This window comes from Pleurodeles waltl, chromosome 1_2 (genome assembly GCF_031143425.1).
Source record: "Pleurodeles waltl isolate 20211129_DDA chromosome 1_2, aPleWal1.hap1.20221129, whole genome shotgun sequence".
Taxonomy (NCBI): Eukaryota; Metazoa; Chordata; class Amphibia; order Caudata; family Salamandridae; genus Pleurodeles; species Pleurodeles waltl.
This window is the reverse complement of record NC_090437.1, coordinates 98,221,511-98,248,960: the sequence shown is the minus strand read 5'-3', so window position 1 is coordinate 98,248,960 and position 27,450 is coordinate 98,221,511. Positions and strand designations below refer to the sequence as shown.

The following is a 27,450-nucleotide window of genomic DNA, read 5'->3' as shown; positions in this document are numbered from 1 at the left end:
CTTCTAGCTGCAGATTCCTTACCTTAGAATTTCCTGGCATCAGCTTGGAATCCGGAACTTTTGCATAGCAATACCCTTGCACGCACCGTCAGGTGGCGTCATTCGGATCTGTGTGGCGTCGCTGAAGCTATTTTTGATGTCACAATTGCCTATAAAGGCACCACCCAGGTGGGCGTATGTCAGTTCTTTTCCTTCTGCACTTGTTATCGCAGATCAGGAAATCAAACTACCCTCTGTCTTTTTTGACAGGTCGTTTTTGACCCTTTGGTTGAAGATTTTTTTCAAGTCTGTGCGAGAATGACATCTAGGAAGATGGGGGTCAAGCCGTGCGGCACCTGCCACTGCGCCATGTTGGTGAATGACGCCCATAAGGTATGTCTCTGGTGTTTGGACCGAGACCACAACTCAAAGTCGTGTTCCGACTGCCGGGCCATGGATCCCAAAAGCTTTGAGGGAGCAGTCCCTCAAGCTCATGGCTGCCTGGCAGTCAACGTCAGCTGGCGTGACTCCTCGGAGGTCACGGTCCCAGTCGAGGAGGAGGTCGCAGGACTGCTCCAGGAGCCCCAAGTCCTCTTCATCTCACTCGAGGTTCTCCAGGCACTCAGGGAAGAGGCATAAGAAGAAGAAATCCAAGCGAATTTAAACTTCACCTCGCCCGTCGGCTGACGAGGCCAGTTGGGAACGTCGATGTTCCAGGCACGGTTCTGCAGAGCCGATGTCAGGGCCAGCTTAGAGCCTCCCCCTTCCTGGGAGCCGAAGCGACCCCCGCTCAGCTCAAAGAGTTTTATGAGGCCATGCATCTCGTATTTGAGAGGGCTGGCCCCGCTGGCATGCCTTTGGGCCCCGTGGGGTCAGCAGAGGCCCCATCAGGTTCCACACTGGTGGCGTTGGCCTCAGTGCTGATGGGTTCTTTTGGCTCCAGTATTGGATCCGGAACAATGCAGAGTCCACATAGTTGGCCTCCTCAGGCATCGGTCCCGACGTAGGCACTCCCTGCGCCACCGGCACCCACCTGTAGCACGAGCCCTGTTCTGATACCTTATGATCCGGAGCCGGAACAGCATTATGTGATGCCGATTCCGGTACTGACGGTACCAACAGGGGACAAATCATTTCCTGAGTCTTATTATGATCAAACAGGCATTGGTGAAGAATGAGAGGGGTCTCAGGACCCTCTTGAGTATGGGTTGGAGCAAATGGACTGGTATGAGGAGTTAGGAGAAGCCAGTAGACTGGACACTTCTCCAGATACTGGCATGCTTTCACCTCCTACTCTGGCTACGGAGGAGGGAGCATTTTACGCTATGGTGGTGCGTAGGGCAGCTGAGGCCTTGGACCTAGATCTGCCTACGTGCCGGTCAGGACGAACTTCCTGACTGAGGTGCTTCAGCCAGGAGTTTCACATCGGAACCAATGTTACCCTTTAATGAAGCCCTCACTGATGTCCTGCTGGGGACGTGGTCCAAACCCAGCACAGTGGCTCCTGTAAATAGGACAAATGGCCGCCATCATCGCCCAGCTCTAAATGATCCTAGCTTCCTCACACAGTACCCCATCCTGGAGAGCTTGGTGGTCCAAGCCTCCACTTCCCATGGCACCTTCCCTTCCGCTCCCCTGGGAAGGGAATCCAAGAGGCTGGACCAACTTGGAAAGAAAATGTTTTCTTCCTCTCGCCTGTCATTAAGGTCAGTAAACACCTTATGCCTTTTAGGCCGTTTTTCCCATACTTTATGGGATACGGTGGTGCAGGTGCTCCCTCAGTTTCGGACGGCATGTGGGACACTCTCTCATAAGTAGTCAAAAATGGGAGAGATGCAACCAAGTTTACTACGAGGTGTGGTTTGGACACACTGTGTAGAGCAATTTTGTAGATGGTGGCCCTTCGTTGCCATGCCTGGCTTTGTACAACTGGCTTTTCAGGGGCTGTCCAGGCAAACCTTATGGACATATGCCCCTCGATGGGTCCCACCTATTTGGTGAAAGGCAGACTCGGTATTGGAGAGCTTTCAAGGATTCTCGGGCTATGGACAGGTCCTTGGGCCTCTCGGAGACCCCTCACAAAAACAGTCTGTCTTTAGCCCCTTTCAAGGCTTCAGAAGGGGCAGGGTACGACACAGCCCTGCCACCGTCCTCTGTCAGGTCAGCATCCTGTGTGGGGACAAGGTTGTGGTACCTTCAGACCCAGATAGTCTGGCCAGAAGTCATCCACCACCCAGCCCCCCTCCTCCACAGCGCCCAAGTCCTCCTAGTGTGATTCTGCAAGACCAACCAATGGCATTCTGCTCTTTTACAAGAAGCACATTCACACATAAAGTATTTTCTGTTAGTGCCAGTGACTCGTGGCCCAGTGTTTCCTTGCTAGTTTAAAATGTTTCTTTTCTTGTCAATTTTAGGAGAGCCTAACACCTCCCCAGACATTGCTACTGGGCCTGTGCTGTAGGTCGTTTATTATTTATATACATCTTTAGTGCTTTCCCCCTTGCCTGTGCCTGTGTAAACGTTTCTTCCAGGCTGTTCTGTCTCTTGAAGACTTCACAGACCTGTTGCTGCAGCACCGCAGGAGACCACCCAGCTGCGCTCACTCCTTTCGCACACACCCCTTTCCCAGTTCTCTCCAGGAGCAGACTGTTGACTCATTTCAAATTATTCTTGAACAGATGATCGCTCTCAGCAGCTTTAAGAGAGAAGGTTTTCTACTGGGTGTCAAATTATATACATTTCTCAAAAAACATGCAGAGCCAGGCCCCATCTTCTCTGGTTACAAAAGACTTTACATCATCATGGCAGAGCATTTCTGATATTAGCTTACAATCGCTCACAAATCTCAGATTTTGTTTCTCTCAGTGTCAGGGCTTTTTTGCGATGTGCACCCAGGCATATGACCCAGACACCTCCCTTTCGGTAATGCTGAGTAGTCTCCAGATATCCCATTGTTATACTTGTCAGACTTAGGGTGGTCTTTCCCCATACTTCTTGCCTTCCTTCTCTATTTTGTGCTGCCCTTAGGACTCTGCACACTTTACCACAGTTGGCTAGTGCTAAAGTGCAATGTGCTCACTTCTTAAAACATAGTAACACTGTATTATATCCATTTGTCATTTTTTATTTATAATTTACTTATAAGTCCCTACTAAAGTGGTACTACATGTACCCAGGGCTGGTAAATTAAATGCTACTAGTGGGCCTGCAGCACTGATTGCGCTACCCACTTAGGTAGCCATTTCAAACATGTCTCAGGCCTGCCACTGCAGCCTGTGTGTGTAGTTTTCAACTGCCATTTCGACCTGGCAAAACAAACCTTTTAACCGGAGCCAAACCTTTTTTTTTTTTTTATATTTATAAATCAACCCTCAGGAAGCAGTGGACAGCTCAGAGGGCAGGGTGCAGTGTATTTGAAACACTGGCAATATTTATATAAGGTTTATATGTCCTGGTAGTGAAAAAAGTCTTAAATTCGTTTTTCATTACTGTAAGGCCTGCCTCTCCCATATACATTAGAGTTACCTTATTACATTTAAAAAGATGTAACTTCCAAATGGGAATAGGAAACCAGTTCATGGTTGGTGAATTGTAATGAAAAACCCTCTCTTATGTTGAAGTGAGATTTCTAATTACAATTTTGAAAATAGCACTTTTCGAAAGTTGGCATTTTCCTGCTGTAGCCATCTGATGCCTACAGCCCGTCTCTGGGTCACCTGACTGGGTGTAGTTTGCATTTAGGTTTTGTGTATTCCTCCTAGACAGCCACACACAATAGAGAGCTTAGGTGTGTCTGGATGGGCCTTCATTGGAAACATGGGATGGAGGAATTGGGAACAGCCCTACTTACACTTGAATAGACTGCATCCTGCCTCCACACAAAGGGCTGCATAACCCCGTAAGTTAGTCTGGTGCCAGGAAAATAGGATACCTGTGCATTTCAGAGGGGACCCTCCATAAGCTTCTTCCACTTCAAAGTCAGAAATGGGTTTAGATATTGTATCTCAGACACCAACTCGTTAATACACATCTGGACCGTTTTATGCTATGCCAGGAAGGAGGTCTGCTGCTCTGCTGAAAGGACTGCCAGTCTTCTGGACTGCTGCTCTGAAGGACTGCAGCCCTGCTGCGCTGAACTGCTGTTGGCTGCCCTCCTGCCTGGGTGAAAAGGACTGGACCTGCATATTTTGAACCCAGAGCCACCAGAGTGACTCCAAGGGATAGCTAGCTGGCTGGCCTCCTGACCTGACCCTCAGGGACAGAAGACTATAACAACCTTGCCCAAGCACTTGGATGTTGCCACCTGTGAGTTTACCCTGCTAAGTGGTCCACCCAAGTCCTGGACCCTTGGAAGTATGTCACATGGTGCTCTGCCAGCCTCTGTGGATCCGGCAGAACTGACGTTTCTCCTCTGCTGCATGGCACAACCCAAAACAGAACCAACGCATCGCCTCTGCTGCATGGATCATCTCTTTCGCAAAGACCCTCATCGCATCCCAGACTGTCACCTCATTGGAACCGCCACTACATGACGCATCGTCCTCGTAGGCACTCACAGGCTCAATGCAGATGCAGGATTCTGCATTGCAGCCTTGGAACAGATGCATGGCTTCACCTGTGCGATGCATCCATGATGCCAGACTTTGTGTTGCAAGCCCTCATCGACTGAGTTCTTGACGATAATGCAGGACCTCGTGCTGCAGCCTTGCCACATCTTGGGACCGACACATTGCTTTGGCTGCACAACGCATCTTTGATGCTGACCTCCGTAACGCTCTGCGTACCAGGATAGAAGGTACATTGTTCAGCAAGCATAACTGGGCCCCTGTAGCAGACTCCTGCTCCATAGCAGTCAGCCTGAACTTGTGATTTTGTTCCAGTCCGACGAGACCAGATGTCCATAGTTGGTGCTTTCTGTTTTTTGGCACTTGTACTTAAATTCTTAAAGTTGAATATTTCTGATTCTATTGATTGGATTTTTGTAATATTGGTCTTGTTTTGTTTATTAAAATAATTTTATTTTATAATCTGATGTGGGATCCCTTTTGTGGTGTGTTCTAATTTTGTTACTGCTTCAAGTGTTGCACAGATACTTTACACGTTGCCTCCTAGTTAAGTCTGACCGCTATGTGCCAAGCTACTAGAGGGTTGACCACAGGTTAACTTAAGGTTTGCTTGTGACTTCTCCATGACAAGGATTGGTAGTTCCTGCTTGGGTATGCTTTTACTCCCCTAAACCAGTATCCCAATTTCTTACTGTAGGAGGCTGGTCGCATGCCTGGTGGACACTTATGACGTTACACCTTGTACTGGGTCGAGGCAACCCTTATTAGGTAGTGTTAAAGTATCTAGACAGCCAGGGCTTTCTAGTGGTAGCTGTGGTGAGCAGCGAAGGCTTATCCAGAAGGAGTGTGAAGCACTTGCAATACTACAGTAGTCACACAGTCATTTATCACACATAAAAGGAACCACACAGTGTTGCAAAAATAAAGGTACATTATTACAGGAACACCAAACTAGATTACTATAGGCAAAATCCCCTCTGGAGGTACAGGAAGGTGCCGTCTTTCTTTTCTTGGTTACCCCCATTTTCTGCCTGTTGTCAGTGTGTTTGATTGTGTTCACTGGGATCCTGCTAACCAGGACCCCAGTGCTCTCTCCCTTCTAACTTGGTAACTTGGATACTCACACCAATATGCCCATACAGTTTTCAAGTCCATTCTTAGACATTGTAAGTATCAGCACAATAAACCCCCACTGGTGCCAGTGTGGGATTTATTAAAAAATGCACACAGAGGGCATTTTAGAGATGCCCCCTGTATTTTAACCAATCCTCTAGTGTAGGACTGACTGGTCTATGCCAGCCTGCAACTAGCAGACACGTTTCTGACCCCATGGGGTGAGGGCCTTTGGGCTCTCTGAGGCCATAAACAAAGTCTGCTCTGGGTGGAGGTGCTTCACACCTCCCCCTGCAGTAACTCTAATACCTAGTGGTAAGCCTCAAAGGCTCAGGCCTCGTGTTACAGTGCCCCAGGGCACTCTAGCTAGTGGAGATGCCCGCCCCCGGACAAAGCCCCCACTTTTGGTGGCCAGTTCGGCGGGAAACTTAAGAAAAACAAGGAGGAGTGACCCCTTGAGCTGGGACCACCCCTAAGTTGTCCAGAGCTGAAGTGACCCCCTACCTGCAGAATCCTCCATCTTGGTTTGGTGGTCAGGAACCAATAGGGATAGAAATGTGCCCCCTCCCCAAAGGGAGTGGACACAAGGAGGGTGTAGCCACCCTCGGGGACAGTAGCCATTGGCTACTGCCCTCTGATCCCTGCAACACCCATAAATCTTGTATTTAAGGTCTTCCCTGAACCCAGCTGACCAGATTCCTGGCGACCTACAAGAAGAAGGACTGCTTAGCTGAAACCCCCAGCAGATAAGAAGGAAGACGACAACTGCTTTGGCCCTAGCCCTACTGGGCTGTGTCCTGCTTCAAAGAACCTGCAAAAGAACAGTGGTGTGTCCAGTGGGCCCAGTGACCTCTGCTCAGCTCCAGAGGACTGCCCTGCACCCAAAAGGACCAAGAACCCCAGAGGACAGCAGCCCTGTCCAAGAAAAACCAACAACTAAGGACTCCCACCTTACTCCGGATGCGTGAGTCCTGACCACTCTGCACCCAACGCCCACAGGTTGTATCCAGGTGGTTCACCCAGCTAGGGAGGGTCCCCAGGTAATTGCGAGCAAGTGCCCACCCTGGGTTGACCTCTCTACCCCTCCACGACAACACCTGCAGAGGGAATCCCGAGGACCCCCTTGACCGCAGAGCTCCGGACGAAGATTTCCGATGCCTAAAGACACCTTGCACATGCAGCTCCCAGGCCTTGGAGAGCCCGACCTCCAGTGCAGCAACGTTCAGCAGGCAGCCCTAGTCCCTGTCCACCTGGTGGTATACCTGAGACACCCTCCTGGACCTCACCTGCAGCCTCTGAGTGACACCCGGGGTCCCCTCATAGACCAGCATTGGAAACCTGATGTCCTGTTCACATCCTGAACCCAGCTGCCCCTCTGCCGCTGAGGGTGTGTGTTTGGTGCCTACTTGTGGCCCCTCCAGTGCTCCTCTAATCCCCCTTGGTCTGCCCTCATAAGTCGCAGGTACTTGCCTGCAGGCAGACCTGATTGAGAGTACCCCCTGTCTCTCAATCAGGAGCCCACGTTAAAATTTCTCATCTCTGACGCCCGCACCCCTGCCGGCCCGTGTTGCTGGAGTTGGGTGTTTGGGGTTAACTTGAACCCCAACTGGTGGACTTCCTAAAACCTGGAGACTGAAACTAAGTGTTGTACTTACCTGCAAATCAAACTAACATTTCTTCCCCCCAGGAACTGTTTCTGAAAATTGCACTGTGTCCGTTTTCAAAACAGATTATTGCTATTAATTCAAGAACTGTATAACTTACCGATTTCAAACAAAGTACTGTTGATACATATATGAAATACACATTTATTGAAGTACTTACCTGCAACTTGAATTTTGTGGTTCTAAAAATAAATTAAGAAAATGTATTTTTGCTATATAAAAACTATTCCCCTCTACCACAGAAAATCCTTTGTTCTGCCTTCCCCTGTTTCAGCTGGTCAAGCAGCAGGAGAGCAGAATACTGTCTGAGGGGTTGCAGCAGCGTGGGCTGCCCGCCGACCCTGAAAGATTGGTAGGATCGGTTTTTTTGGGTCCACTAAGGGGCCCCCAGAGTGCATGGAATCATGCCTCCAATACTGGCATCAGTATTGGAGTATGATTCCAATATGTTTGATACCAAACATGCCTAGGTTTGGAGTTACCATTATGTTGCTGGGCCACAGGTAGTGCCTATGGAGAGAACACGGGTAGAATGTCTTCCCTGCAATTACGAAGTCCAGTGCATTGGAACATGAGTTCTTGGGGCACCTGTGCTCATGCAGGAGTGGCCACACACACAGGGACCTGCACCCTGCCCTTTGGGCTGGAAGGGCATACCTTGGGGGTGACCTACAGTGACCTGGTGTGGAGACCAGCAGTGAAAGGGTGCATGCACCTTTTCACACAGGTTGCAAATGACAGGCCTGCAGACGCAGTTTGCTTGGGCTCCCATGGGTGGCATAGTACATGCTGCATCCCATGGGGTACCCTTGGTGTACTAATGCCCTGGGTAGCGAGGTACCATGGACTTACAGGGTGTAAGGAAATGCCTCCTTGGCATGGTTACCCCCTGACTTTTTGCCTTTGCTGATGCTAAGTTACGATTTGAAAGTGTGCTGAGGCCTGCTAACCAGGCCCCAGCACCAGTGTTCTTTCCCTAACCTGTACTTTTGTTCCCACAATTGGCACACCCTGGCATCCAGGTAAGTCCCTTGTAACTGGTACCCCTGTTACCAAGGGCCCTGATGCCAGGGAAGGTCTCTAAGGGCTGCAGCATATCTTATGCCACCCTGGGGACCCCTCACTCAGCACAGACACACTGCTTGCCAGCTTGTGTGTGCTAGTGGGGATAAAACGAGTAAGTCGACATGGCACTCCCCTCAGGGTGCCATGCCAACCTCACACTGCCTATGGAGTATAGATAAGTCACCCCTCTAGCAGGCCTTACCGCCCTAAGGCAGGGTGCACTATACCATAGGTCAGGGCATAAGTGCATGAGCACTATGCCCCTACAGTGTCTAAGCAAAACCTTAGACATTGTAAGTGCAGGGTAGCCATAAGAGTATATGGTCTGGGAGTCTGTCGTGCACGAACTCCACAGCACCATAATGGCTACACTGAAAACTGTGAAGTTTGGTATCAAACTTCTCAGCACAATAAATGCACACTGATGCCAGTGTACATTTTATTGTAACATACACCCCAGAGGGCACCTTAGAGGTGCCCCCTGAAACCTTAACCGACTACCCGTGTAGGCTTACTGGTTTTAGCAGCCTGCCACACACCAGCCATGTTGCTGGCCACATGGGGAGAGTGCCTTTGTCACTTTGTGGCTAGTAACAAAGCCTGTACTGGGTGGAGGTGCTTCACACCTCCCCCTGCAGGAACTGTAACACCTGGCGGTGAGCCTCAAAGGCTCACCCCCTTTGTTACAGCACCCCAGGGCACTCCAGCTAGTGGAGTTGCCCGCCCCCCCGGCCACAGCCCCACTTATGGCGGCAAGGCCGGAGGAGATAATGAGAAAAACAAGGAGGAGTCACTGGCCAGTCAGGACAGCCCCTAAGGTGTCCTGAGCTGAGGTGACTCTAACTTTTAGAAATCCTCCATCTTGCAGATGGAGGATTCCCCCAATAGGATTAGGGATGTGCCCCTCTCCCCTCCGGGAGGAGGCACAAAGAGGGTGTTGCCACCCTCCGGGCTAGTAGCCATTGGCTACTAACCCCCCAGACCTAAACACACCCCTAAATTCAGTATTTAGGGGCTCCCCAGAACCTAGGAACTCAGATTCCTGCAACCTTGAAGAAGGGGACTGCTGAACTGAAAAACCTGCAGAGAAGACGGAGACACCAACTGCTTTGGCCCCAGCTCTACCGGCCTGTCTCCCCCCTTCTAAAGACACTGCTCCAGCGACACGTTCCCAGGGTCCAGCAACCTCTGAAGTCTCAGAGGACTACCCTGCATCTAGAAGGACCAAGAACTCCCGAGGACAGCGGCTCTGTTAACCAAAGACTGCACCTTTGCAACAAAGGAGCAACTTTGAAACAACACACGTTTCCCGCCGGAAGCGTGAGACTTTGCACTCTGCACCTGACGCCCCCGGCTCGACCTGTGGAGAACAAACACCACAGGGAGGACTCCCCGGCGACTACGAGACCGTGAGTAGCCAGAGTTGACCCCCCTGAGCCCCCACAGCGACGCCTGCAGAGGGAATCCCAAGGCTCCCCCTGACCGCGACTGCCTGCTTCAAAGACCCGACGCCTGGTAAAGACACTGCACCTGCAGCCCCCAGGACCTGAAGGATCCGACCTCCAGTGCAGGAGCGATCCCCAGGTGGCCCTCTCCCTTGCCCAGGTGGTGGCTACCCCGAGGATTCCCCCCCTTGCCTGCCTGCATCGCTGAAGAGACCCCTTGGTCTCCCATTGATTCCTATTGCGAACCCGACGCTAGTTTGCACACTGCACCCGGCCGCCCCCGTGCCGCTGAGGGTGTACTTTCTGTGTGGACTTGTGTCCCCCCCGGTACCCTACAAAACCCCCTTGGTCTGCACTCGGAAGATGCGGGTACTTACCTGCTGGCAGACTGGAACTGGGGCACCCCCTTCTCCATTGAAGCCTATGCGTTTTGGGCACCACTTTGACTTCTGCACCTGACCGGCCCTGAGCTGCTGGTGTGGTAAATTTGGGGTTCCTCTGAACCCCCAACGGTGGGCTACCTTGGACCCAAACTTGAACCCCGTAGGTGGTTTACTTACCTGCAAAAACTAACAAACACTTACCTCCCCCAGGAACTGTTGAAAATTGCACTGTGTCTAGTTTTAAAATAGCTATATGTCATTTATGTGAAAACCGTATATGCTATTTTGCTAATTCAAAGTTCCTGAAGTACCTACCTGAAATACCTTTCATTTAAAGTATTGTTTGTAAATCTTGAAATAAACTAAGAAAATATATTTTTCTATACAAAAACCTATTGGCCTGGAATTGTCTCTGAGTGTGTGTTCCTCATTTATTGCCTGTGTGTGTACAACAAATGCTTAATATTACCCTCTGATAAGCCTACTGCTCGACCACACTACCACAAAATAGAGTATTAGAATTATCTCTTTTTGCCACTATGTTACCTCCAAGGGGAACCCTTGGACTCTGTGCATGCTATTTCTTACTTTGAAATAGTACATACAGAGCCAACTTCCTACACAGGGGTACACCAATATGCCAATTGTGGTGTGTAAGAAGTACCAAAGCAACTACATATGGAGGAGGGAGCATAATCACTGGGACCTGATTAGCAGGATCCCAGTGAAAACAGTCTAAGCACACTGACATATGACAAAAAGTGGGGGTAACCATGACTTTCCTACACTTACAACCATTGCAACGTTAAATATCAGCTGCCTGCTAAGTGTGCACTTCCCACCTAAAGAGTTGAGAGGCTAAGGGCATGCAGGGATTTTGCAATGTTTGTTTTCTGTCAGTGGGTCTATTGTCAGCACTCTATTTTGATCTGTTAAGATGTAATAGATTTGCACAAAGGCTTTGTTATGCATGGCTTCCATAGGTAACTTCTATCGTTTATATCCAGTGCCGCTGGAATTATGCTGCAGGGAAGAACCAAATTATTTTAGCTCATTTTGTGGGACTATTATTGCATAATTTTGTAATGTTTTCATGTTAACACTGACTGGGCAAAAGATTCACCTCAATAGTACCAGTTGAAAATCCAAATACAGCAATAAGCAAGTGAAAAATGACAAGACAACCTTTGTGTAGGGCCCTCCACTAGGCGGCAACTTGTGTCATTGTGATTATAGTAACTGTTGATCTGTTTGAACTAGAAACAATTCTTTTAGTTAAAATCTGCATATAATGCAGTAGATGATGGATTATGTGGCATATGCAGTAAATTAATATTTGTGCAAATAATGCAGCAGAATTGCATAGTTCTAGTGGCCTTGTTTAAACCAGATTTTAAATCTGTTAACTCACTACTATGACTGAGCAACAATTGATAACAAAACTGTTTACCCACTGTTGCTATGCCTTTGAGGCCTTTCAGGCCAGGCTGAAGGGCCTGTCTGAGAGCCTGTTAGTGCATCATTGCTTGTCTGCTTTGACTGAAAGCAGGGCACAGCTGCAGGAGGGGCAACAAAGGCAGGTAGAACATGGGGGTTGCCTAAGGATGGCAGGTAAGGATCTTTTTTTGTTTCTCATTTGGGTCAGGAAGAAGATGCCATGTTATGTATGACTCCCTCATTACTCCTCCGCCCCTGCACAGCACAGGAGCAGATGATTTTGGGTGTAAAGGATACCATAAAATTATAGATGGGTAAAAATTGAATTACAGGGATGCATCTCAACTCGCAATTCTGGGTGACATCATAGACAACTCAAGCTTTGCTCTTGTTGTCTATTTGATGTCACTCAGATCCCCTCTGTGAAAAACATCCCCATAATTCCCTGTCATTAATTTGTAAGTCTATATTTAACTATATTTCTATTCATTTCAGTTCAAGATTCCACCCTTATGCATTACAGCATTGGTTAGGTGACGGCAGCACTGTACCAAGTACCTGCTTTGGTATCTCACATAACCACAGTCACTAATGTGTTGCAGATGTCTATCATTGACACTCTGCAGATGAGCAAAGCAGCTCCCGTTAACTCACGTTAACAGCCCAATAATTACACTTGTTAACACTCTTAAGAGTCTGTCTCTCTCTCTCTCTCACACACACATATACATGCATACACACGCACGCGCACTCATATTTCTAATCTGATAGAGACTTCTAGCTGCAGATTTCGTACCTTTGATTTTCCCAAGCGTCTGGCTGGAACTGGAAACTTCTGCTGAGCAATAGCCCTTGTGCGTGCCATCAGCCGGCTTCATTCCGCTCCACGTAGCATCATTGGTGTCATTGGCGCAGGAAGTGACATTGTGGTCTCTTATATAGGCACCTCACACACACACACACAGCATCAGTTCTTTTCTTTCTGCACCAGTTAGCCCAGATACGGAGAGAGCTACCCCTCTCTTGCTTTTTTATAGGCCTTTTTTCAACATTTTGTTGATTCTTTTTTTTGGTGTTATGTTGAGGATGTCATCGAGAAAGGTTGCGTTCAAACTGTGTGGCACCTGTCACTGTGCCATGTCTGTACAGACCCCCATCTCATTTGCCTCTGGTGTCTCGAACACGACCACAACATCAACTCATGCTTGGACTGCTGGGCCATGGCACCAATGTCTTTGCAGGATCAGTCCCTAAAGCTGCTTGTGGCCCGGCAGTCGGCAACACTGAAATGCGCCACTTCTAGGAGGTCTCGGTCAAGAAGGAGGTTGCAGGACCGCTCCAGGAGCCCCAAGTCCTCTTCGTAACATGTGAGGTCGTAAGGACACTCAGGAAAGAGGCACAAGTGGAGAACATCGTTCCCGGCACAGTTCTGGGGAGCCCTTGCCCAGTTTGACTCTGCGCCTCCACCTGCATCCGGTAGCTGGATCGACACCCACTCAGATAAGAGTTTTACGAGGCTATGCACCGTGTATTCGATTGGGTCGACCCCTCTGGCATGCTTCTGGTCCCGCGAGATTGGAGGAAGCCCAACCAGTTCAACGCCTGGGGCTTTGGGCCTCGGCTCATGTGGGGGCCTGATTCTGGATCCGGACTGGTGCAGGTCATACCCAGGTGACCTTCTCCAGCGCCGGTCCCAACGCCAATGCAGCCCCATTCTGATTCTTGATGATCCGGAGCCAGAACAGCATTCGCGACTCCAATTTCAGCACCGACAACATCTACAGGTGCCAGATAATTGCCTGAGCCTTATTTTATGCAGCCAGGCATGAGAGAAGTGAGAGGGGTCACTGGGCCCTTTAGAACACCAGTTGGAGAGTACTGTGGACTCGTATGAGGAGCTAGGAGAGGCTAGTGGTCTGGACACTTCTCCAGATATTGGTTTGCTCTCTCCCCCCACAATGGCTACAGAGGAGGGGGCTTCCTATGCAATGGTGGTACGTAGGACAGTGAAGGTCCTTGACCTCGAACTGCCCTCAGTGTCTGTCAAGACAAACATCTTGACAAAAATGCTTCAGCCCAGGGTTCTACATCTGAACCCCTTCTGCCTTTTAATGAAGTGCTTACAGATGTCCTACTGGGAACTTGGTCTAAGCCCAGCACAGAGGCTCCTGTTAATAGGATGAACGCCTGCCACGACCACCCTCACAAGGTGGCCCTAGCTTCCTCAGCCAACACCCCACCGCTGACAGCTTGGTAGTCCAAGCCTCTATTTCCCATGGTGCATTCCCTTCCGCTCCCCCGGAGAGGGAATCCAAGAGACTGGACCATCTTGGAAATAAGTTGTTTTCTAACACCAGCCTGGCACTGAGATCAATGAACACCTCATGCTTATTGGGCTGTTTCTTGCATGCCATTTTGGATAAAGTTGCGCATGTGCTGCCTCAAGTCCTGAAGGGGACCAGGGCCATACTCTCCCAAGCGGTAAAAGACAGGAGAGACACAGCTAAGTTCACCATTTGGTGTGGCTTAGATACGACTGGCTCGCTAGGCAGAGCGGTTGCATTGACTGTGGCCTTAAGGCGCCAAGCCTGGCTGAGAACATCTAGTTTTTGGGGGGATGTCTAGGCAGACCTGATGGACATGCCCTTTGATGGCACTCACTTGTTTGGCGAGAAGGCAGACTCCGTGCTGGAGCGATTTAAGGAATCTACGGCTATAGCCAAGTACTTGGGCCTCTCGTCGACCCCCCCCCCCCCTGTCCATCTGCCTTCCGCCCCTTCCTTGAATATGGAATGGGCGCAGTACTGTGCCAGCCACCATCCCACACAACCTATCCAGGCTATGTGAGGACTTGGGCGCAGTACCTTCAGACCTAGAGGGTCTGCTGGCCAGAAGTCACCCGCCACCTAGCCCCCAGCAGCTGCAACCTCAGAGCCCTTCTAATTTAGATCTGCAGAACCATGCTGGCTCAGTTGAAGGGAAAATACACCATCATTTCCTCCACTGGCAGTCCTTAACATCTGACGCATGGGTACTGCAGATCATCAGGAAGGGCTACACCCTGCATTTCCAATCCTTTCCTCCCCCCATACCTCCAACATTCAAACAGCTGGCGGATGATCATTTGTTACTGCTCTGAGAGGAAGTTACAGTTCTTTTGGCCAAGACACCTGTAAAAAGGGTCCTGATATCAGAAGTAGGCAGTAGTTGTTATCCCTGGTACTTTCTGATACCCTAAAAGAACAAGGGTCTTCGCCCTATTCTAGACCTACAGACTATAAATCTCTTCCTGAACAAGGAGAAGTTCAAGATGGTCACATTGACTAAGGTCTTGTCTGCCCTAGACTTGGAAGACTGGTTGGTAGCGCTGGACTTACAGGATACATATTTTTATATTCCTATCCTGCCTGCCCACAGGCTTTACCTGCGGTTCAGGATAGGCCATGAACACTTTCAGTTCACTGTGCTGCTATTTGGCGTTACCAGCACCCGTTGGGTTTTCACCAAGGTGATGGAGGTGGTCACAGCTCATTTGTGCAGGTTAGGGGTGTCAGTCTTCCCCTACCTCGACCACTGGCTGCTGAAGGCAAGCTCGCCACAGGTTGTCCCACCTCCAGACTACAGCGAACCGCCTGCATTCACTGGGGTTCACTATAGCATGCCAAATTCACACCTGACTCCCTCTCAGATCCTGTCTTTCATAGAAACCATTCTGGACACAGTGCAGTTTTGGGCTTATCCTCCCGAGCAGTAAGTCCAGGCCATTCAGCTTATGATACCAATGTTTCGGTCTATATCATGTGTTTCATTGAGACTGACTTTGAGGCTGCTGGGCCTCATGGCCTCCTGCCTCCTGCTGGTAAAACATGCCAGATGGCATATGCGGGCTCTGCAGTGGGACCTGAAGTTCCAGTGGGCGCAGCATGAGGGAATTCTCTCCGACATGGTCCAGATATTTTAGGGAACTGTGAAAGACCTACAGTGGTGGATTACGAGCTGCGATGGGGTCACAGACAGACTCCTCTCCCTTCCCCCACCAGACTTCACAGTAGTGATAGGTGCCTCACTTCTGGGACAGGGTGGCCATATGGGAGAGGTGGATATCAGAGAACTCTGTTCTCCAGCGGAATCCAGACTCCACATCAACATGTTGGAGCTCCAGGAGATCGACTAGCATTGAAGACATTTCTTTCCTCTATCAAGGAGAAGTTGGTGCAGGTGTTCACGGACAACACCACCGCCATGTGGCACTGCAACAAGCGGGTAGGGGTGGGGTTGTGGACCCTTTGTCAAGAGGCCCGCATCTCTGGACATGGCTGGAACAGCAGGGTGTAACCCTGACGGATCAACACCTAGCAGTTTCTCGGAACTCCATGGTGGACAAGCTCAGCCGGCGATGCCTAGTGGATCACAAGTGGCATCTCCATTCAGAGGTGGTGCAAGGTCTCTTTCAGCAGTGGGGAGAGCCTTGGTTAGATCTGTTTGCCTCCAAAGAGAATGCACAATGTCAGCAGTATTGCGCTTTGGAGTCTATAGATAGTCTCTCTGCTTCTCTCTCTGATATTCTTCTTTCCATTCTTTCTCTTGCCCAACAGGGTTGTGCACTGGGCAATCTGAAGGGCTATCTCTCTGCTCTGTCCGCCTTTCTGCTGCTGCCTGATCAACCCTCTCTATTCAAGTCCCCTATTGTAAATAGGTTTCTTAAAGGGCTTGTACATATGTTTCCCCCTACACACTTTATCATGCCTCAGTGGGATTCTAGCCACCACATCTCATGATATTTCCAGACAAGGTAGTGCTACGCACCCATGCCGCTTTCCTTCCTAAGGTGGTGACCCCATTCCATCTGGGTCAAACTGTCACCTTTGCCCACCTTCTTTGCTCCCCCACAGAAGAGTGACTCTACCAGCTTGACCCAAAAAGAGCGTTGTAGTTCTACCTTGAACACGCAAAAGAGTTGCGAGTGTGTGACCAACTCTTTGTTGGTTATGTGGGAGCAAATAAAAGTCAGCCAGTACAAAAGTGAACCATTTCACGTTGGGTCGTTCTCGGCATCAAGATCTGCTACGCACTGGCCAAGAAGCAGCCTCCTGAGGGCTTGCGAGCTCATTTTGCCAGGGGCAAAACTGCTACCACTGCGCTAGCTTGAGGTGTACCAGTCCTGGAGATCTGTCAGGCAGCAATGTGGGCATCTTTGCACACGTTTGCAAAAAATTACTGCCTGGACAGTCAGGTACGAAGAGACGGGCACTTTGCCCGTTCAGTCCTACAGGACTTCTCCGTAGCCCACCTCCAGGAGGTTATGTCGTGGGTATCTATTCAAAGGTAAGGAATCTGCATTTAGAAGTCTCTTTCAGATGAACAAGTTACTTACCTTCGGTAACGCGTTATCTGGTACAGACTCTATCTAGCTCAGGATTCCTTACACCCACCCATGCCTCCCCACTCTGCGGCTATATCTAGTAGGGTTAGGGTTTATCCCTTTCAGGGCCCTAATTTTGCGCAGACAAAATGTCGGTTCTATCCAGGACTGTGCGCTTCTGGCGTGGAAGTTTTGCGGATAAAAAAACTGACATACGTGCGCCGGAGTGGTGCCTTTATAGTCGACTGTGACGTCACAGGTGGCTCCAACGACGTTGGCGAAGCCACGTGGAGCCGGATGACGCACATGGATCCGAATGACACCACCTGACGGCGTGTGCAGTGTATTGCTCAGCAAAAATATTCCAGATTCAACGCTAGCTGACACCAGGGAATTCAAAGTTAAGCAATCTGCAGCTAGATAGAGTTTCTACCAGATAATGCGTTACCGAAGGTAAGTAACTTGTTCATTCGCGTTACTGTAATAAAGTACCTTTATTTTTGTAACACTGTGGGGTTCTTTCATGTGTGCAAGTGCTGTGTGCCTATAAGTGGTATTGCATAAGCTTTGCATGTCTGCTAGATATGTCTTGGCTGCTCATCCACAGCTACCTCTAGAGAGCTCTGGCTTTCTAGACACTGCCTACACCTCACTAATAGGGGATGCCTGGTATAAGGTGATAACACCATAGGTGCTCACCACACACCAGGCCAGTATATTACTGTTTAGGGCTGGGTGGGCTCCACTACGAGGCAAGGTGGACCCTAGGTGGAGATGGTGACCACAGACACATCCATTCTGCTGGACATGGTGTCTGTTCTGTTGGGGTGCTCCTCAGGTTCAGGTACCTTCCAAACCAGGCACTGAATGAGTGACAAACCTGGCACTGAATATATTACTGGTTATTGAAATGTGTCATATTAATTGCGCCTTGGTGTATTTTCAAGTTGATGGATGTTTACAAACATTTTTTATAATATATTGTTAATGGTGCACATAATTTGCATGAACTCCAATACTTTATAGTATAGTATTTATTATGGTGTAGAATGTAAATGAAACTATTTCTTTCAGCAGGTTTGCATCCAGAATTGCACGCAGAAATTCTCAACCATTATATCACTTAAACTGCTGCATGAAAAACTGACCTTCCAATCACTTAAGTTTTTTAAATCAACCTGTTTCTTTCTACCTACCTCCTGTCTCCCTCATCTGTATAAAAGTTACTCTTAAAAATCTCATGCCAGTCTGCTTTAAAGCTCTTTTGAAACCATAACAATATTAATTCCAGCTAGTAATTGTGCTTCATGTAGCCCCTCTAATAATCACATAAAACGAAACAGGCCCCCACACAGCATGCACACTAACCCAATAACCGATTGACTGGCCACTGACTCGGCTCTGAGTAGCGTGCTTCTTTGAAGAAATGTTCCTAGGCATCAAGAAACCCTTTCAAAGATAGCCAATTGAGATCTATGTGCATTCAAGGTGGACGTTTCTTAAAATATAAGAAAATGTCTTCAAAGGCAGCTGCACTGTGTCCCTGCATCCGCTGCAGTTAGCTTTAAGAAAACTCTTTAAAATGTTACATAAAATACAGAGAAAACAAGATGGAAACGCACATTATTAACTTGCAATATTAGCCAAACTAATAAATGAACCCCAGAGTGTGAAAAGATATGCCGCAGTCCTTTCCCACTCCTACTTAGAAGGCAGTTCAACTCACTCTGACTTGATATAACAAACGCTGTGGGATGTAAGACGCTGTCTTTATGTAATTCATCATGTTTTTTCATCAGGAGCAATAATATGTCTTTCGTTTTATTTTTTAAACAGTCTGTCGTTGCTCGAGGATTGCTGAACAGAATACAGGAAGAAGCGTCATACGTTCCTGTCTACATAAACTTCTCTGCCCAGACGTCTTCTGCAAGGACACAGGAAATCATCGAATCCAAATTGGAAAAGAAAAGAAAGAATATTTTAGGTAAATCTCAATTTTTAGTTTGTTTTTGAATGAAAGATTCTTTATCACCAATTACTCTGTTGCTTGTTAATTGTATATGGTGGTTGTGCTTGCCTGTGCAGCGTTTCTTCAATTTTTTTTGTTGCCATACTTTAACTTTCCACTTTCACATTATAGATAACATCTAGAATCTGGGGCTGTCGATGAGGGGCATACCTCTTTTAAAAAAGCATTGACCAAACCAAATGACTTGTCTTATGTAACGTGAAAAAGTGTCCTCACACTTCATTGTTACACATAGAAATATACATCACGGGCAGCTGCCGCGAAAGATACTATCATTCAAAGTACAGCATATGCTCCTGGTTTAGGTAGCCGCAGTTCAGGCTTACCTCACACAGGAAGCATGTGTAGCATATGTGAGTAGGGTTGGATTTTCCCTCGCAGACACAGAACAATGAAACTACTGGAATCTGCATTGCAGACTTTGTATGTACTCAAAATGAACAGAGGACAAGCTGCAGCAGTGTAAGCTTCCCCCACATGTCACCAGCGGTTCCTCACCCCAACACACGCATCCGGTTTGGCATACACAACAGCAGGACACGGCCCTATGACACTGTATAAGTAGCGCACTTGTGATTGATCTGTGCAGTGTTAAACTAGACCCCATATTTTCGACCCAAGAATCGCGAAGATATAAATGGTCTTGCTCAATGACATGTTGAAAGTAAACCTTGCGGCAATAGCTAGAATTTAGCGTGGTCATCACTGTGCACTGCACCCGACCAACCATATATAGCCATTGTCATTTTACACATTATTTGCATATTTCTAGAATATTTTAACGGATGCCCTTGTTATGGAGAGTGTCAGCTGCAGTGGGTGCAAGGCAACATGTGGGCATCTGGCAACCATGCATTCCAGGAGTTATATTGTAAAGAAAAGGGTCAGAAACGAGGAGTCACGTAGACTGCTTTTTCTTCAAATGTTTTATAAAACCCTCTTACTTGGACAACAGAGTGAATCACTGCAAAAGAAATCACGTCACAAAATCGAAATTCAGAAATAAATGCAATGACACTATCTGCACTACTCAAATTCTACCACTAGATCGCAGCAATGTAATATATTTCGCACTCTTCTCTACGTAAGCTCTGTATAAGCAAAACGTAATAAAACGGATACGGTGGGAAGGTGTATCTGCATTTATACTGCACATTAAAAAAATGTCGAATGCGGAGATATAAGTACTTTGTTTTTTTTACTACTTTCTTCTTTTAAAGGTGCACCAGGCAACAAGAGAGTGATTATTTTTGTGGATGACTTAAACATGCCAAAATTGGATCGATATGGTTCTCAACCACCGATTGAATTACTTCGACAGTATCAAGATTTCAGAGGCTTCTATGACAGAGAAAAACTTTTTTGGAAAGAAATACAGGTTATTATACTATCGTGATTATGAATGTTGTATCAGACGCCATTGATAATCCTATTTAAGTCTGCTCGTCCTGGTCATCAGGATACTAGTCACATGCAGAGACGTTCTCCAGTACTGACTCTTTCATAGATTCACATGCCTTAATGTTCTCCATCGTCATGGTGGAAGTCCCACAGTATTCAAAATAAGCAGTACAATGTAAATACCTTAGCAGCATAGAAAAGCAATTGACACTGTTAACCAATTCACATTGTTATAATAGACCCAAACCCCAGCTAGTCAGAGGCTAGACCCTGGACCACTCTTCCCCTGCAGAGCCACCAAATCTCAGAGCAGGAGTATAATAGAATATAAATTTATAGTTATATTTGGGACCTAGTTTCCGTAGGAAGAGTATTTTTTATTTTGCCAAAAACTTTGGTGCCGCTTGACGCGTCTTCACGAAATTTTCAAAACTCATATGACAGTCGGTTCAGTTGCTCTCTTCAAAGTTTTGAGGTGATCCATCAAGCAGGTGCCGAGAAAATAGTGGGGTTCTAAAATGCATTTTCCACATGCATCTTCCCGTAGGGATTTTGAACACAACTACAGCCTGAACTACTGGACAGAATTACACCACATTTGGCAGAAAGCTAGCTCTTGTTCCAGAAAGCATGCTTTTTGTGATTTGGTGTATATCCGTTCAGTAGTTTTTAAGATTTTAAAGAAAAAAAGAAATATAGATAACTAGGGACACAGAGGATCCACAGATTCAACTGTCCCAGTGCTGGTATCTGATTGGCTGCCAACACTTCAACCAGGAAGTGTTGGCAGCCATTCTGGAAAGCCGAGACCCAAAGAAAAAATGAAAAAAAAGAAAAGGGCTGAGGGTAGGGATACACTGAGCCCCTAGCCTTGGTGCAGGGGTCACCTAGGGACTCTGGCAGGGATAAAAAGCTTTGTTTATAAAGCACATCTCAGAAAAATCTGTGGATGGATCAGTGGATTTTTCTGCAAATTTAAGGAAAAAAGCACACTGTAAATTCTTTTGGCCGCCGGGTGGGCCAGGTCCTGGGGGTAGTAGGGTGTTAAAAAAAGGAGGGGGTGCCTGTCTGGTTCAGGAGCAGTGTAACCATACCCTCTTTCTAACAAGGAAGCCAATACTGTAATCATGAAGTATTTTTTGACAAGTGGTAATGATGAGCTCTTGTAATTCTGCATGAATCAGTATGGTAAAGGTTCATATGGTGTTTCTGGTTAAAATAAAGGGTGATTGAGGCAGGATTAGAGGTAACAAAACAGGACAGTAGATGTGGCTATGTCTCGTCTTACAGTTATGATAAGTCCCGGTCTTATATTGGTAATTTGAACTTTAAGATTTAAGGTTGTCACAAAGTTCTTGCAAAAAAGTTTGTATGTTGGGCGTCATGTATGAAGCTATCACAAAACTACGCTCGGGCTGACTAATTTCAAGATATTTGGTTTTTGGTCGGTTTTGCCACAGAGCTTCTATTTGGCTTTAATGCAAGTCCCTTTTTAGACTTTCAACAGGTTTGTGCCATCTCTGTTTTCTGATGTGTGTTATTTCCCAATTTGTCTACTTTGTCTACTTTCATCCTATTGCGTTGCTCATGGTGCTTGAGAGTTATGACAAGCCGTGGTCCAAAGTCAAATTGAACAAATGACTCCCCGATTAAGGTGGATTGTTGAAGATTACCTCCCTGGTGCGGGTCGTTGCATTCGAGGATTTTTTTTCAATTTAAAAAACCCTGGGAGACACGGAAGATCTTCCGTGTCTCCCCTCGCCCCCCCATCTGCTCCTTTGTGATGTGAGCAAGTGGCGAGGCACGCTGACGTCACTGTTTACTTTCCCCACCGGAGCAGGAAGCGACTGTAAGGTCGCTTCCTGCTCGGGTGTGGAAAACAAGTCCAAACGGGCCTCCCAGATGTTCAGGAAGGCCCCGTTTGAAAGGGGAGAATCTCCCCTTTCAAACTTGGCCTTCCTGAACAGGTTTCCTGGCCTTCGATCACAGCACAACTGCAATCGAGGGCCAAGAAACCCCACTAGACACCAGGGATTTCACTTGGGGAGGGGGGGTGTCAGCCCACTCGGAAAATGAAAAAAGGTATGTTTACCCCTGGGGGGTGCGATTGCGCCCCCCCCCCCCCCCAAAAAAAAAGGAATTGACAAGGGGTCGCCCGTGGGCAGGGCGACCCCCTGTGGGGGCAATCATTTTTTTAATAGTTGTATGGTTTTCCTGGTTGCCACTAATGCCCCCAAGGAAACCATACAGCTATTTAAAAAAATATAAATCTATATATATATATATGTATATATACATATCTATGTATCTATATATAGATATAGATAGAGATATCTATATAGATATATCAATATATAGATATGTATATATAGATGTCTATATATAGATCTATATATATATATATATTTATAATTTATATATATCTATATATAGAGAGAGAGAAAACCACACCTGCATATAAAATTGATCCCTTTATATATATATATATATATATATATATATATATATATATATGTGTGTGTGTGTGTATTTATGTATATATATATATATATATATACATATGTATACGTATATGTGTGTGTGTGTATATATATATATATATATTTGCCACCAGTTCTCTTGCAGTTGCAGCTTGCATCTTCAAAGCAATGCACATCAACTGACGCATTTCAACTGTAGCTTTCAGACAGCAATAAAAAAGTCAAGTAAGTCTTGTGATTTTGTTTCTGCTTCAAAAGGATCTGACTTTTGTCTAGTGGCAGTTTTGAAGCCATAAAGTAGCGCAGAAGGTTTATATGCCTACTGCAAAGATCAAATCTGTATTTTATGTAACTAGCTGAGTAGATTAGTAAAGCCAGCCATTACCTGCGCTATAATACAAATGAAATGTATGTGTGGGGGGGGGCTAAGAAATAATTATAAGGTTAAGAAATAGTGTGTCTTTTTTCAAGTGTCTTGAGAGAACATGCTTATTGAGGGAAGACCTCTATAGTTGCATGTATCACACACTCACACCAGCAATTTTGTAACTGTCTACGTAGGCTAGTGTCTTAGAGCGACAGTTTAGCCAGTAGCAGAGATGGCATCTTGGTGTATGTCTGCTGCTCAAGCCCTAACTCGGGTTATAGAGAACAGCTCTGATGTAGGACAGAGACTGAGACAGCAGATACTGAGACAGCATCTGAGGGATAGGACAATGGTGCAGACTCTAGGAGTGATTTTTCAGTCGTCGGAGTCCCATTCGATAACTCCTCTTCCAGTGATTATGAGGGAGGTGATGAGGACAGTCCTGCTCTTCCTTCGCAAGCACAATCTGTGCAGCGGGACAATAGCGGGTTAGCCCAACCCAGAGAGCAGGTGCATGCAGTGGCAAGCACAGAGAGAGTGCTGTCTTAGGAGCTCCCCGATCAAAATTATCTATCACAAAACAACCTGGTTTTGTAAGGCAGGCACCTGCGTTTTTGGCCCTGGGCTAGGCGGCGATATAGGGAAACATACCAAACCCAGACATTTCTGGAAACTAGACATCCAGGGGAGTCCACAGAGGTGTGACTTGTGTGGATTCCCCAAAGTTTTCTTACCCAGAATACCCTGCAAAGGTGAAATGTTGAATAAAAACTCAAATGTTTGTTGCATTTCTGTCACATGTACTACAGGAATATGCTGGGATCCACAAAATTCCTACCACCCAGTGTTTCCGCACCTATCCTGATAAAAACACTACCCGACTTGAGTGCCTCTACCTAGGGCCCGCGTCAGGAATGGTTCACCCCAGGGTCAACAATTGCCCTCATGTAAGGACCAAAATTGACTGTTATGCGATCTATTCCTGACACGGGCACTAGGTCTACCCACACAAGTGAGGTACCATTTTTATTGGGAGACTTGGGGGAATGCTGGGTGGAAGGAAATTTGTAGCTCCTCTCAGATTGCAGAACTTTCTATCACTGAAATGTGAGGAAAAAGTGTTTTTTGCCAAATGTTGAGGTTTGTAAAGGATTCTGGGTAACAGAACCTGGTAAGGGCCCCACAAGTCATACCATTCTGAATTCCCCTAGATGTCTAGTTTTTAGAAATGTATAGGTTTGCTAGGTTTCCCTAGGTGCCGGCTGAGCTAGAGGCCAAAGACCACAGCTAGGCACTTTGCAAAAAACAGCTTAGTTTTCTTTGGGAAATTGTGATGTGTCCATGTTGTGTTTTGGGGCATTTCCTGTCACGGGCACTAGGCCTACCCACACAAGTGAGGTATCATTTGTATCGGGAGACTTGGAGGAGTGTTGGATGGAAGGAAGTTTGTGGCTCCTCTCAGATTCCAGAACTTTGGAGCACTGAAATCTGAGGAAAAAGTGTTTTTTTTGGCCAAATTTGATGTTTGCAAAGGATCTTGAGTAACAGAACTTGAAGAGAGCCCCACAAGTCACCCCATCCTGGATTCCCCTATGTGTCTAGTTTTCAAACATGCCCAGGTTTGGTAGGTTTCCCTAGGTGCCGGCTGAGATAGAGGCCAAAATCCACAGCTAGGCACTTTCCAAAAAACATGTCAGATTTTAATATAAAAATTTGATGTGTCCATGTTGTGTTTCCTGTCACGGGCATTAGACCTACCCACGCAAGTGACGTACCATTTTTCGTTAGGAGACTTGGGGGAAATACAGAATAGCAGAACAAGTGTTATTGCCCCTTGTCTTTCTCTACATTTTTTTCTTCCAAATGTAAGACAGTGTGTAAAAAAGACGTCTATTTGAGAAATGCCTTGTAATTCACATGCTAGTATGGGCACCCCGTAATTCAGAGATGTGCAAATAACCACTGCTTCTCAACACCTTATCTTGTGGCCATTTTGGAAATACAAAGGTTTCCTTGATACCTATTTTTCACTCTTTATATTTCACCAAATGAATTGCTGTACACCCGGTATACAATGAAAACCCATTGCAAGGTGCAGCTCCTTTATTGGTTCTGGGTACCTAGGGTTCTTGATGAACCTACAAGCCCTATATATCCCCATAACCAAAAGAGTCCAGTAGACGTAACAGTATATTTCTTTTGAAATATGACATCGCAGGAAAAAGTTACAAAGTAAAACATGGAGAAAAATGGCTGGCTTTTTTTCACCTCAATTTCGATATTTATTTATTTCAGCTGTTATTTTCTGTAGGAAAACCTTGTAGGATCTACACAAATGACCCCTTCATGAATTCAGAATGTTGTCTTCTTTTCAGAAATGTTTAGCTGTCTGGGATCCCGCATTGGTTTCACACCCATTTCTGTCACTAAATGGAAAGAGGCTAAAAGCACAAAAAATAGCAAAAATTGGGTATTTCCCAGTAAAATGCCGGAATTGTGTTGAAAAATTTGGTTTTCTGATTCAAGTCTGCCTGTTCCTGAAAGCTGGGAAGATGGAGATTTTAGCACCGCAAACCCTTTGTTGATGCCATTTTCAGGGAAAAAACCACATGCTTTCTTGTGCAGCGCTTTTTTCCCATTTTTCTGAAAAGAATCAAAAATTGTTAGCTTTATTTGGCTAATTTCTTGGTCTCCTCCAATGGAACCACAAACTCTGGGTACCTTTAGAATCCCTAGGATGTTGGAAAAAAGGATGCAAATTTGGCATGGATAGCTTATTTGGAGAAAATGTTAGGAAGGCCTAAGCGCGAACTAACCCTAATAGCCAAAAAAGGGCTCAGCACTTGCGGTGGGTTGGGGGGGAGGGGTGAGGGGGGGCAGGGGCGTTAGGGGGAGAGGCCCAGCAGCTCAGTGCTACAAAAATGTGTACACTGATATCCTGATTACATGCAAGGTATAATATATGGCAAAGTCGAGGTAGGATAAGACAAGTAAATGATGTCCAAGGTGTGAGTGTGACTGATAGTGAATGGGTCCTGTGGTAACTGATGTGAGCCCCATGTCAGCCTTGATGTTATTAAAAAAAAAGCCTGTGATAGGATCAAATGGTTTAGATGCTTTGAGGTTTAGTCCTTCCAGCTTATTGAGGTATTGGGCATGGGCTATTACAGTGCCTCCTTAAAAAAATAAAAAAGAGTGTTTGTCCTGTTGGTCACAACCCACTTGTGCCCTAAGACTTATAAACAAGCATGTAGTTAGTTCATGTGGGGATACGAAGTGACAAAATAGGACAGACCCATTCTGCAAAAAAGTGATTCATCAAGAAGATGCATTCTTGAAAAATATCCTGTAGACTATCTTTCATAAAGATAAAGTATCGCCAATGGCAATGTATAGTAAGCGGGAGGCTTAGTGAGACAGTACCTATGAATTACTTTAGCTCAAAATGCTTAATTTAAGATCAGTAACGAAGCCATGAATCCCAAAATTATGTCCAACACCAGGTCCTCTTTTCCTAAGGGCACATTTCATTGAAGAAGTGAATTTTCTTAGTAAAGGTGGTTCGTTAAAGTCGGCAAAAGAGAATGGATGAAGGCGAGGATGCCAGATCCCCAATGATTAAGGCTTTATAGTGCATACCGGAATATGGGACAGCTGTTATGCATCTGCAGCGCTGTCCATTGTTTTTGGTGGGGGTGACTAAGAGTTGTTTAGTAAATGAAGCAAAAAAGCTTAAGGAATCAAGGGCCAGATGTATCAAAGTTCCATTTTGCATTAACTAAATAGAGATTTTTAAGAAATCACTATTTAGATAATACAAAATGGAATGTAACAAAATAGCGATTCCCTAATAGCGATTTCTAAAAATTTGCAATCACTATTAGGGAATGCAACTCTATTCGTTCCTATGGGCCTTAAGGCCCATAGGCGCAAATGGTTTTGCATTTCCTAATTTTGGAATTCCTATTAGCAATTTGCAAATTAGGTTATTCGAAAACAAGGGTGCTGAGGGCTTAAGGCCCCCTTTGATGCACCCCATAAAAAAAAATTGTGCACATGTATAGCGCACACATGCCCTAGGGACTTGTGTGCGCTACATGGCACTTTAAAAAATGCATTTTTAATGCAGTTTTTAAAAGTGCACATGGTTTCTAAGTTTG

At 46.5% G+C, this 27,450-nt stretch overlaps 1 protein-coding gene across 2 annotated transcripts in view; it reads left to right on the top strand.

Annotated features, from left to right (window-relative positions):
- Positions 1-27,450, top strand: part of DNAH6 (dynein axonemal heavy chain 6) — a 1,211,389-nt gene that overhangs the window by 620,226 nt on the left and 563,713 nt on the right. For both annotated transcript variants that reach the window (XM_069236637.1, XM_069236634.1), the window contains exons 39-40: positions 18,850-18,997; positions 20,263-20,420. In XM_069236637.1, coding sequence (XP_069092738.1) covers positions 18,850-18,997; positions 20,263-20,420 — 306 coding nt within the window. The remainder of the gene's footprint in view (positions 1-18,849; positions 18,998-20,262; positions 20,421-27,450) is intronic.